The sequence below is a fragment of the Heteronotia binoei genome, chromosome 17, assembly GCF_032191835.1.
Source record: "Heteronotia binoei isolate CCM8104 ecotype False Entrance Well chromosome 17, APGP_CSIRO_Hbin_v1, whole genome shotgun sequence".
Lineage (NCBI taxonomy): Eukaryota > Metazoa > Chordata > Lepidosauria > Squamata > Gekkonidae > Heteronotia > Heteronotia binoei.
The window spans coordinates 20712288-20724304 of record NC_083239.1 but is presented as its reverse complement, the minus strand read 5'-3'; the positions used below and the strand labels follow the sequence as shown (position 1 = coordinate 20724304).

Here is a 12017-nt window from a genome sequence, read left to right as displayed (position 1 = left end):
TCTGTGGGGGGGGGGGTCCTTCCTGAAGTTCCATTTCATTTCTGTCTGCTGTGGGTTTCTCCTTGCTCACCAGTCAGTAAGCTAAGCAGAAGGCCAGAACATATAAAGGGGAGGGGAGCCTCAGAATCTGAAGCCAGGACTCAGCCCTGGGACACGTAATAGGAGAATGTGGCTGTTCACCTGCAGATTACCTTTCTCTTGCCACTGCTAGTCCTCCGTACAGTTAGGATTTAGAAGGAGTGCCTGGTTTCCATGCAAGCAACTATATCATGAGAAATTAACATAGCCCGAGCCTTCTAGGTGTGTTTATTCTGGCTTTGTAAACTGGGACGCACTTTCAGATGAGTAGGAAGAATGATCTGAATAAGCCTCAAGACAAAATGCAAGAAATCATATTTAAGGGAGTTGCAGGACTCTCTTTGATGGTCCAGTGCCCACTTGTGGTCATTTGGCTGTTTCAGAAGATGCAGCCCTCTTCTTTATGTTCTGGAATGCAGAAGGTCTGTTTGACCATTTATTAGTTTACAAAAGGTATATATTACTTTTCTGCCTTCATTAGGGCTGCCAAGGTGCCTGTCCTTAATCCAGCAAAGGCCATGCTGTTCTGCCATCTGGGAGGAGAAAGAGGTAGTTTTAAAGGGAAGAATTATACTTTTTGCCGTCAAGTCACAGCTGTCTTCTGACCCAATACAGTTTTCAAGGCAAGATACATTCTGAGGTGGTTTCCTATTCCTTGTCCTCCTTGATTATCTTCCTCACCCTATCTAATTATGTACTGACCATTTGGGGCAAAAAACTGACCTTGATGGATCAAAGGTCTGATTCAGTATAAGGCAGATTCATCTGCCCATGTTTCATTTCCGTTCCTTAAAACTTTTCCTTTTGTGTTAAGCCTATAGCAGCCTTGTGAGATAGGACACAATTATAATGCTCATATTTTGGCTAAATAGGAGAATCAGTGGTCAAAACCTAGGAACCTAGAGTCAGTGAATGAATACAAGGCTGAGGTGATACTTAATGCAGGAACTGCCACCCAGAGTTACATCTTCCTGAATCCATTGACAAGCAGCATGGCGTATCAGATAGATTAGGATTTGGGACAGCCAAACTCTGGTTCCCACTCTGCCACAGAAACTCTCTGGATGACTCTGGCCGAGTCACACACATTCAGCCAATGTGCCTTCAGTGTTGGTGCTGTGAGAATAAAATGGAAGAGGTACAGTGTTATATGCAGATTTGAATCCTTTTTGGGGAGAAGGCAAATAATCTGAATTTAGGAGGGTGTAATATTGTTTTAAATGGTTCCTGGATGCCAGTGCTGTGCACACTGGCATGTTAATTGAGCCTCAATTGTATGCCGTTGGATTGAATTTTTAAATCCATTTGGTAATTCACCATGAGTCTCATTGCCAAAGGCAGGCTGTAAATGAAGTAAATAAAGTAACTGACAATAAGTGGCTGGATGCATGTGGTACCATCTATTGACAATGCCTTATTGGGATTGATTCACGTCCAACTGCTCTGATCCCAGCATGTGTGAGAGCTCCTTAATCTCAGTTTGATGCCTGTTCATGCCATAACAGGCACAGGTTAAAAAATGCAGGAAGAATATCTTGTTCTGAATGAGTCAAGAGCTAAAGGGAGTTGCATTAAACTGGGCTCTGTATCCTTGGCTCCTTGGGAGTTACATTAATCTGGGTCCTGGCTCCTTGGTGCATGAAACAGTAATTATCCCTGGCAAAAAGGATTAATTCATTAGCCTTGCCAGGAAAAAAAACAGTTAAATGTTTTCTTAAATAACAAAAGTTTTATCTTAATTGCTTTTTTGTCAGTCACTTATTTACATGTAAAAATAACAAAAACAGGCTTGGGGTTTTAAAACAAAGTATCCTGTGTATATGTATATACACATGTATATGCACATATATGTACATATACACATGCATATATATATATATCTCCATATATATCTTAGTTTTACACACTGGCATTTTCTATCAACCAAAAAGAGACATAGAACTACTGTAGATCTTGTGTGTAGCTCACCAAATACACACACCTTAATATATAACTAAATACATAAAGATATCTATTTTCAAAGCACCTCAAGGTTATCGCTTCCTTTCCGTGGTAGATCTTAGTTCTTGTGTGTCTGGAGTCATAAGGAGGTCTTGCAGGTCACACTTAACAACACAAAGCAGCATGCAAGCTGTTAAGTTCTCTAGAACTTTTTATTAAGCTGTTTTTAAAAATGTTTTCCAAAGGTTAATAGTTCCCTTCTAGTGGCACTTCAGTGCTGCCGATAGAAGTGCCGAGAACCTAGATAAGTTTTCTACTTGCTATGTTTTTTTGTTTTGGGTCATTCAACAGAGGCCAGCTCCATTCTGCTACCTCATTACACATAACTCAGGTATAAATTTCCTTAACCCTATCCTCCGGGAACCCGCCTTGCAGGACTGTTTTCATATACACAGGCACATAGTGAGGGAGTAGAAGAAGACATTGGATTTATATTCCGCCCTCCACTCAAGAGTCTCAGAGTGGCTCACAATCTCCTTTATCTCCCTCCCCCACAACAGACACCCTGTGAGGTGGGTGGGGCTGAGAGGACTCTCACAGCAGCTGCCCTTTCAAGGACAACCTCTGCCAGAGCTATGGCTGATCCAAGGCCATTCCAGCAGCTGCAAGTGGAGGAGTGGGGAATCAAACCCGGTTCTCCCAGATAAGAGTCCGCACACGTAACCACTTCACCAAACTGGCGCTCTTAGTGCGTGTTAGATATATATTTACACTCGCGCGGCTTCTTTAAGGTGCCGCAACCTTGTTTGTTAATTAAGTTGCCTCTCGTGCACACTATAAAGTAGCAACAGAAAGTCATGGGAAATTTATTGTGACAAAGATTTAAACTTCTATGGTCTTTGCGGTGCCTTGAGACAGACTCTGCCGCAATGATGCCTCCTCCCCCGCCCATCCTCCAACCCTCGCTCCCGCCCCTTGAACGCCTATCTCTTTAAAAGGGGGCGTGGCCCGCGGGCTGCCTCGGGAGTCCGAGATCGCCGAGACGTTCTGTCCCCTTTCGGCTGCCTTCGGCTTCCTCTTTAGCCCCATCCTCCCTCGCGGGCCGCTTGGCTCATTGGACTGGCTTCCCCTGCCCGCCATATTGTCGCCGCCGGAGCTGCTGCCGGAGGGAGGGAGGGAAGGAAGGCAGGAGCGCGCGTGCGGGAAAGGGACTCGCAGTCATGGGTGAGAGACGGACCCTTAGCTTCACTTGGGGCCCAGAGCCTCCCTTCCCTCCTCCCACCACGCATGGGGTGACTCCTTCCAGCAAGCCCTCTCCCCGCTGGGCCTTCCCTTCTTGAGGCTGCCTCGGGGCGGTGGCCGGCGTTTTCTTCAGTTTCTGCTGTTCTGGACCGCCAGTTTTGGGGCACGAAACAGCAACGGGGATTGGCTCGCTACGCCTGGACGAATGGAGCGTCTCGTCTCCTCAGACGCACTTTTGTTTTCCCGTTCCCCCCGCCCCCGACCGAGAGTCTCAATAGCTTCCTGGGGGCCGGTAGGCCGCCTCGGAAAGGGTAGCGCAGTCCGCTGTCTCCCCGTCCCCTGCAGCTTCACTTGCCGTCGTGGTTCACCCCCCGACGAGCAGTTCGTAGGAGGGCGGGTTGGCCGTGCTCTTTCCCTGTGCTGTAGATTATGTTCCCACGTGGTGTTAGGGATGCCGGGCGATTCCTTGGGCCCAACCAGCCTTCGTTCCCGGTCCCCATCCGTTCTGGAAAACTCTTTGGAGGGAAGAAGCATTTTAACCATGTCCACACCAATGGCTTAATTTACTCCAGCATTGATGCTGAGGGTTGCCAACAGCCAGCCCTAACTTGGGAAAATCTTGGTTGTTTGGGGAGGAGAGGAAACTCAGTGTGGATGTGATGCCGTAGCTTCTGTCTGTCGAAGTTGCTGTTTCTTCCATAAGAACTGATCTCTGTAGTCTGAATATCAGTTGTAATTCCGGAAGACCTCCAGGCCCCACCTCGAGGTTGGAAACGCTATTAGTGCTGAGTAACTCTCTGGGTTGTCTTGTTTGCAGTGCAGTTTGTGTGACGGCATGTTTCCATGGGGGCAGTGTGAACACTGATGTTAGCAGTAGGCCATTGCTTTATCTAGAGCAGTTCTATTTTGACTCACTGCCTTTGTCTTGAGCCCTGGCTCCCTGGTGTCATATGCTGGTATAAGAACGAGAGACCTGTTTGTGTAGTGTACGCTCTGCTCTGCCTCTATGCCTCAAAACCTTTTCTGAGAGTATTTGTCTGTTGCAGCTTTTTAAATTTTATATATTTTATTGAAGGGATTTATATCCTTCCCATCCTGCTAAGACAAGCTCAGTATGGGTAACTATATAAAACATATACATTAATCTGTTAAAATCCTAAAATCATCAGATCAATAAATTACAATTCACAACTTTAGTTAAACACAAAATGGCTATATTCTGTGAATCTGCTCCAGGCATGTTGATAATAGTTAATATCACAGGCATTCCATACAATGAACAATAAAGCAATTTCAGTGATGCTGAAATTAGGTGGTCCTTTAGTATCACTACAAAAGTGGCTTAGATTGGGCTTTCTCATTGCTTAGTTCACATTCTTAGTTTAGGAAGAATTATAACGGCTATAATATGATTTGTAGCCAGAAATAGTTTGTTGTACTGCTCATAAACTGGTGCCACAAATATGGAAAAATTATTAGTCTGCATATATTTTTACTAGCTCACCTGTTCAAACACAAACTTTTAAAATCATTGGGAGGCCCACCAAGTCTGCTAGATTTTGAGAAAAAGCTTCCCTAGCCGTCCAGAGGCATTTCTTACTTGCCACAGGTAGCCAGACAAGTGGCTGTTTGCTAATCTGTAAAAGACTTGATGGGGGGAATAACAACCACAATTTTTATGTTCCTAAGCCCATGCACATTCCTCCTGGATCAATTACTACCTGAGTAGAGTACTGGGTTCAGTTCTTAAAGTGTGATAGTGATAAATGGTTCTTCAGTGAGTCTGAAAGGCAGATGTGTCAATTTGACTGTAGTTGAAATCTCAGTAAATGGGTAACGCTGCTTTAGTATTTCAGTTCTCATGTTACATGCAGAGGTTTTACTTATATTGAGACACTTGTACTCTGCTTCACCCTCCCACAAAGAGGGACTCCCAGTGGCTAACAAAACCCCACAGCAATTAAAACAAGTCAGGATCTGGCAATAAAAGTCCAATTACTGCTAACCACCCTCAAATGTCCTTTTGGTTTTGCAGTTTCCTAAAATACTGGGGGCTAGATGCCTTCCTCACATTTTGTGGTGATACAGCTCAATAGCCAGATTTTTTTTGTGTGGGGGACATGTCCCTGATGTGGTGACATCACTTGGTGGGGTGATGTCACTGAGCAGCCAATGGATGGGTGCAATGGCACCCATCACGTCTGCAGCTCCAGGTTTGAAATCACTGCAGGGCTGCCAAATGAAGCAGCTGGACCAACCAAGAGCCTTCTCCTTGGCTTTTCCATGGTCTTTGATTGTATTGTGCCCAGCCAGCCTCCCTCCCTCTGCTGAACATCCAATGGGTGGGTGCAGCAGCAGCATTGGGGACTCCTTGCCGCTCTGATTTCTTCCCCTTCCATCCAGCCTGCCCCCAGAGTGCAGAGAGCTGCTGAACTCACCTGCTGCTCTGCCTGCCTGGTTGGGGCTCCTCTTGCACACCACAGCTGGTGCAGCCATCGCTGTGGTCAGCATGAAGTGGCAGCAGCAGACCTGGGGGGTACGGGCAGGGCAGAACCAGGTGTGAGTGTTGCCCTGTGTGCCCCTGCCTGGCTTCGGGCCTCTGGCAGTGTACAGTAGGATTGTTGTGAACATCTTTGACTGTGCAGGCTCCTGATTATACTTGCCTATTTATTACTGCATTTAAAAGAATGGTGGGGTAAATCACCCCAGCATTGCAACAAATATTCTTGATGCTTTTGCTTTTCTACAGAGAAAGAACCTTTTTTGTCTAAATTATAGCTTTACTTGGGGGGTCTGTAGGACCAAATGGTGGAAGAGTTGTTATGTCTAGTATAAAATTCTTTCGCCATCTAGTAATACAGTTGGTATGCTAGGAAGAGGCCCTGTTTTGCTGCATAGTTGGCTTACAAGCTTGTGAATGAGAGAATGTGAGATTTCATGACAACTAGGACTGTGGAGATCGCTAGCCTGAGAACTGATGGGTGATTCAGAAGTGGAGGCCAAAGAACAAATTAAAATTGCAGCTCTTTCAACTCTTGACCCTTTCATGGGTGGATTTTCAGTTGTATTGTGGTTTTGTGTGAGACCTACTCTTACTCAAGGCTCCCCACACTTAGCTCCTACTGGCAGACAGGATAACACTTGACACCATTTCCCTTGCTGAGCTGAACAGAAAATTGTACTGTTAGGTGCCAGTGTAATATTTATGGAAGATTCATGGCTAGTAGTTACTTTTAGATCTCTCTTCCTCCAGTTTGTCTTAATTCCTGTTTTAAAAGTACCTAAGATTAGTAACCATCCATCACTATGCCTTGTGGCAGTAAATTCCCATTGGGAAATAGTTTAAGACAGCTGAATGAGTGGACCTGCAGCTTGAATAGATAATCTATATTTTCTTTATTTTAAGAAGCAAACACATATTAAGATTGGTGATCTATAGTAGAATTCCAGGCACAGTAGTGTGATATTTCCCTCCCCTTTTTTAAATAAAAAAAAGAACTGAAATAGAATAATGAATGCAGGCGTTCGGGTCCCTCAAAACCCTCAGACCAAATGTTAAATACAAACGAAATGGTGAGTGGGGGCTTTAAAGACTACAGGGCTTTAAAGCGGTGCCCTGAAACATCTTTTTCTCCACTTCTTCTTTTGGGGCATTAGGAACGGGGGGGGGGGGACACAATACCCAGTCTGAGTTCTTAGGAACTTGAAATCTTTTGCCCATTGTGATATTTTGAGTGTTCCTGATATAACTGCACTATTCTAGAAGATATCAAGATAAATTCACAATACTGTCAGCTTTGATGCCTGGTTGTAAGGAAGGGAGAGATCTTGGGATTGATACCCAAGAATTATCTTGGAATGATGCAATTTTCAAAGAGTTTCAGGTCTGGAGTTTGTCTTGTGCATTTAGGTAAAGCTGTAATCTATTCAATAAGTCTTTAAGAAGTCAGGGCTGTCCTTGGGTTTACTATGTTGTATGCCAGAGTAGAATTAGCTAGAGCGTGTATGGAGAAGTTTCAAGGGTACGTACGTGGTGTGTGTGTGGTTGGATGCTGTGACACCACATCTGAACTGGACTCAGCAGTTGGCCCTGTTTTGAAAAAGCACTTTGCTACCTGCAAGTAGTGTGGAATTTAGATTGCTGCATATAGCAGTAGTACTATATCTTTTTATAAAGCACTTCATAAAGTCTTCTAATGAGACTTATAACAGCTGTAAAACTGCAGTAATCTGGCATTTTAAAGACTAGCAAACTTACCTATGTAATGTGGTAATTCACAGTAAATCTGTTAGTGCTTTAGAATGCCAGAAGGCTCCCCGTCCCCTTACTTTCTGCAACAGACTAATTTGGCAACAAGTTTAGAACTTAAAACAATCCTTTCTGTCTGTATTGTCTCCCATACTGCAGGTAATATCTCCTCCGTGTTTGGGAATTAGAAGGGAGGTCTCATGGGAAAACACTGAGAGAGCCTGGATTAATGCCTGTATGACAAATCTAAATAGCCAAGAAAAGTCTAGTGACATATAGCTTACACTTCTGTTCCCACCTGAAAATCCTGATTCATCAGCAACATCATAACATAGTTGCCTTGAGCCAGAGCAAAAGTGAGCTATAGATATTTTAATAAATAATCTGCAATGAGGGTGGTTATGGTTCTGCACTCTGAATTTCTGTGGGGGTAAGCCCTATTGTCTTAACACTTATCAGAACCCAAATTGCTGCATCCAGCTGGAACAAGTAAGTGCCAGTTAAATTGCTCCAGGATTGGGCAGCCTCTAGTCTGACAGCCCTCTGGCTGTCATTTCTCTTGCTGTGGTGCTGTTGTCAAAATATTCATGGAGTCTGTCAAAACCCCACTCATTCATATTGGATGATATGGAAAGGCTGGAAAAATTACAGCTGCTTGGATACTTCGTTTTTAAGACTTTGTAATGCTGTTTCTCCCCTAGTCCTGGTGATAGGTACCACCCAATGTAACCTATAGTGCAGTCACGTAGTGTGATTTGGCCTTGTCTGTATCCTCATTGAGCTTCGTCACTCTGAGTTGCTTGTGTTGAGAGAACACAGTGTCAGGACTTTGGCATCTGACACCTGTTGTGATGCTGGGGGAGCAGTTTAACCAACATGTGAAAAGGCCATTTATAGCAATAGCTTGACTTCCTAGATAGCAAAATGCTTTTCTTTTATTTCCTTGTTTACAAACTGGCTTGGTCAGAGAAGGGGCACATTCCATGTATGCTCTTGTGTTGTGAGGTTGTCTGCAGTGGTGTTTGCTGCACCAGAGGTACAATGCTATAGTAATCCATTGTGGGTTGATGGGATATCTCTTGATTGGTTGTGTGTGCGCATGTGCACAGGCATGTTTAAGAACACCTGCTGTACAGCAGCATAATTATAATTATTGGAGGACCCTGAACTAATGAAAGCATAGAATGCTTCAGTAGGTGCTGCCCACATGCTTTGAAGCTTGAATGGCTGGAAACTATAAAAGGAAAGGTCACTCTGAATGTGGAAGTACATTCTGAATTACTGTGGAATCATAGCATGTGGGCACAGTCATGCCTATTCACTGGTTTGAATATGAGGTATTCTAGTCAGTGACACACTTTGTACATCAGATTATGCTGACAGCATAGATATACTTGAAATATATCTCTCTTAACTAGCAGAATGACTTACTGGCAGACCCTCTGAGAGGGGCTTGGTGGCTTTAGGTCATCTTTCCTTCCTATTCACTACCTGCAAATGCCCTGCTAATAATCTTGTGCTTCTGCTGTCTCTTGGATCATCTGGGCTGGTCTCTCCAGTGTCATAAGCTTGTTTGGGAAGTGCAGGCAGGAGAGAATGGAATGTGGGCTGAGTGCTTACATGGGTGGGGCAGGCTTTGCTCTAGACTGTTACTCTCCTAGCCCTTAATTAGCCTTTATAAGGCCCACTGTCCCACATGTTTTTAAGGGGGATTGTGTGCTTGGTGCGGTGAATTATTATCCTGAACAGAACAGTTATTTGGGCCAACAGAAAATGGCAAAGATACCTTAGGTGCAGTGCTGGGTGTGGACATCTGCTGATACCCCTCAACACTGAAAAAAAGAATCATGGAAAAAAGTAGAGATGTAAAAGTTCTAGAAATGTAGAAACCATGTAAAAAAATTGAAATATAAGCAATATTTTCTTTATTTTATTGGTGTTACACCATAAAACGTATCGTGTATGGCTTAATTAGCCTGTCAAATTGTACTCTTTGGCATATTTATAAAATTTAAAATTGAATGCCTAAGTATCCTACAAGCAGAAGTATGCCTAGTACTAAAGAAAGACAGATGTGGACTGCTGCACCATTTCCTTAGCACATGTATCTTTCTTTTTTTCTTGCTCTCAGATAGCAAAAAATTGCATTTCAAAGTAACAAGAAAATGCATTTATCTGTCCAAAAACAGTCTCACACAGTTAATAGCCAGCTACATGTTTCAATATCAGGTTGAACTTCAAACATTGAAAACTCTTCAGTATATTGTACGCATAGCGTATTAGGTGGTCCTGATTGGGCAGAAATGTGGGATAAATATCTTGTAAATAAATATTGTGCAAAAAATTAGTTACATGTTTGGGGAAGTGAAAAAAAACTTGGAAAAAACCCCCCAGAAAAATCATTTGTCCTTCCCCCCGCCCTCGGTCTTTATATTTTATTGCAAAAACCTCCTTAAATATGAGTGTATTTGGTCACTGTGAGGTTCTCCTGACTCTGAATCCCCTCTACACTTTATATGGGATCTTGAAGGTAACTCTGAACTTTTCAGTGTTTAAACAGTAAAAGTTGTATTTACTGTTTATATATAGCTGTAAACATTTTCCAAGGTTTGGAAAAGGGTTACCTGTGTGTTCTAGGATTGTCTTTGCTTGTGTGGTGAGTATTTTCCAATGCTAGTCTTATTATTAACCATCTGCGCATAAGACTGAAATGTTAATTTTTCTTTAAAAGTTAGTAGTAGAATGATGTGTTAGAATATGAATATGGCTTAGATATTGTTGATGTGTAAACGTTTAAATGATAATTTAAGTTGATTTTGTTAAATGACATCTTCCTCCACAGTGGAAAAGATTGATTGCTCAGCTTTTCTCCCGCTGCCTGTCCTTATTTATTTATTTATTTATTACTTTGCATTTATATCCCGCCCTCTCCGCAAGCGGACTCAGGGCGGCTTACAGTATCATAAAAACAATCAATTCCATAAAACATATAAAACCATAATACATTTATCAGTTTAAAACTATCACGCTATCTCAATTCAGTCTGGCGGTATTCGGTTCTGACTATGACCACCAGCTTCTGTAGGATGTCCGGTGGCAGCCCATTTTCAGTCAACCAGAAAAGCCTGTCTAAACAGTTCGGTCTTACAGGCCCTGCGGAACACCGACAAATCCCGCAGGGCCCTTATAGCTTCTGGGAGGGTGTTCCAGAGTTCTGGTGCTGCCACCGAGAAGGCCCTAGATCTTGTTGCGCATAGCCTGGCTTCTTTTGGGCCAGGGGCAGACAGCAGATTTTTTGTCCCTGATCGCAGTGCTCTCTGGGGGATATATGGGGAAAGGCGGTCCCGTAGATAGGCAGGTCCCTGACCATAAAGGGCTTTAAAGGTTAATACCAACACCTTGAAGCGAACTCGGAACACAACAGGCAACCAGTGCAGCTCTCTCAGCACTGGCCGAATGTGCTCCCGTCGTGGTAGCCCCATTAACAGCCGTGCCGCAGCGTTCTGCACTAGTTGTAGTCTCCGGGTTAGCGTCAGGGGTAGCCCCATGTAGAGAGCATTACAGTGATCTATTCTTGAGGTGACCGTAGCATGGATTACCGTCGCTAGGTCGCTGCGGTCCAGGTAAGGGGCCAGCTGCCATGCTTGCCGAAGATGGAAAAAGGCAGATCTAACAGTGGCTGCCACCTGAGCCTCCATTGTAAGGGAGGACTCAAGGAGCACGCCTAAGCTCTTGACCTTGGGGACCGGTATTAGTGGCACCCCATCAAGGGCCGGCAGCTGGATCTCTCTCCCCGGACCGCCCCGACCCAGGTAGAGAACCTCCGTCTTCGTCGGATTCAATTTCAGCCGACTTAGTCTGAGCCAGGAGGCCACGGCTTGTAATGCCAGGTCTAGATTTTCCAGGGTACAGTCAGACTGGCCACCCATCATTAGGTAGAGCTGGGTGTCATCCGCATATTGATGGCAACCCAGTCCATACCTCCTGACAATCTGGGCAAGGGGGCGCATATAGATATTAAATAGCATCGGGGATAGGACCGCTCCCTGCGGCACCCCGCAACTAAGGGAGTGCCTCTGGGATGCTTCCTCCCCTATCACCACCCTTTGTCCCCGATCTTGGAGAAAGGAAGTCAGCCACTGCAAGGCAGATCCCTGTATCCCCACATCGGTGAGGCGGTCAGTCAGTAGCTGGTGGTCAACCGTGTCAAAAGCGGCTGACAGATCTAATAACAGCAGCACTGCAGAGCCGCCCTGATCCAGATGTCGCATAAGATCATCCATGAGGGCGACCAGAACTGTCTCCGTCCCGTGACCTGGCCGAAAGCCGGACTGGAATGGATCCAGTGCGGAAGTGTCCTCCAGGAATCCCTGCAGCTGAGTCGCCACCGCCCGCTCTATGACCTTACCCAGGAAGGGAAGGTTTGACACCGGCCGATAGTTCGCCTTAAGATCATATGGGAGCTGACTTTTTTCTCTAGATAAGTATGCTGGTGGTTCTTTGTTGG

The 12017-nt window shown here is 44.6% G+C and overlaps 1 protein-coding gene across 1 annotated transcript in view; it reads left to right on the top strand.

The window, feature by feature from the left end:
• The first annotated feature begins 3043 nt into the window (after nt 1-3043).
• The window catches only part of KPNA6 (karyopherin subunit alpha 6), a 60760-nt gene continuing 51786 nt past the window's right edge, over nt 3044-12017 (top strand). The window contains exon 1 of the mRNA XM_060258453.1: nt 3044-3243. Within this exon, the coding sequence (XP_060114436.1) occupies nt 3240-3243 (4 nt within the window). The 5' untranslated portion in view covers nt 3044-3239. The remainder of the gene's footprint in view (nt 3244-12017) is intronic.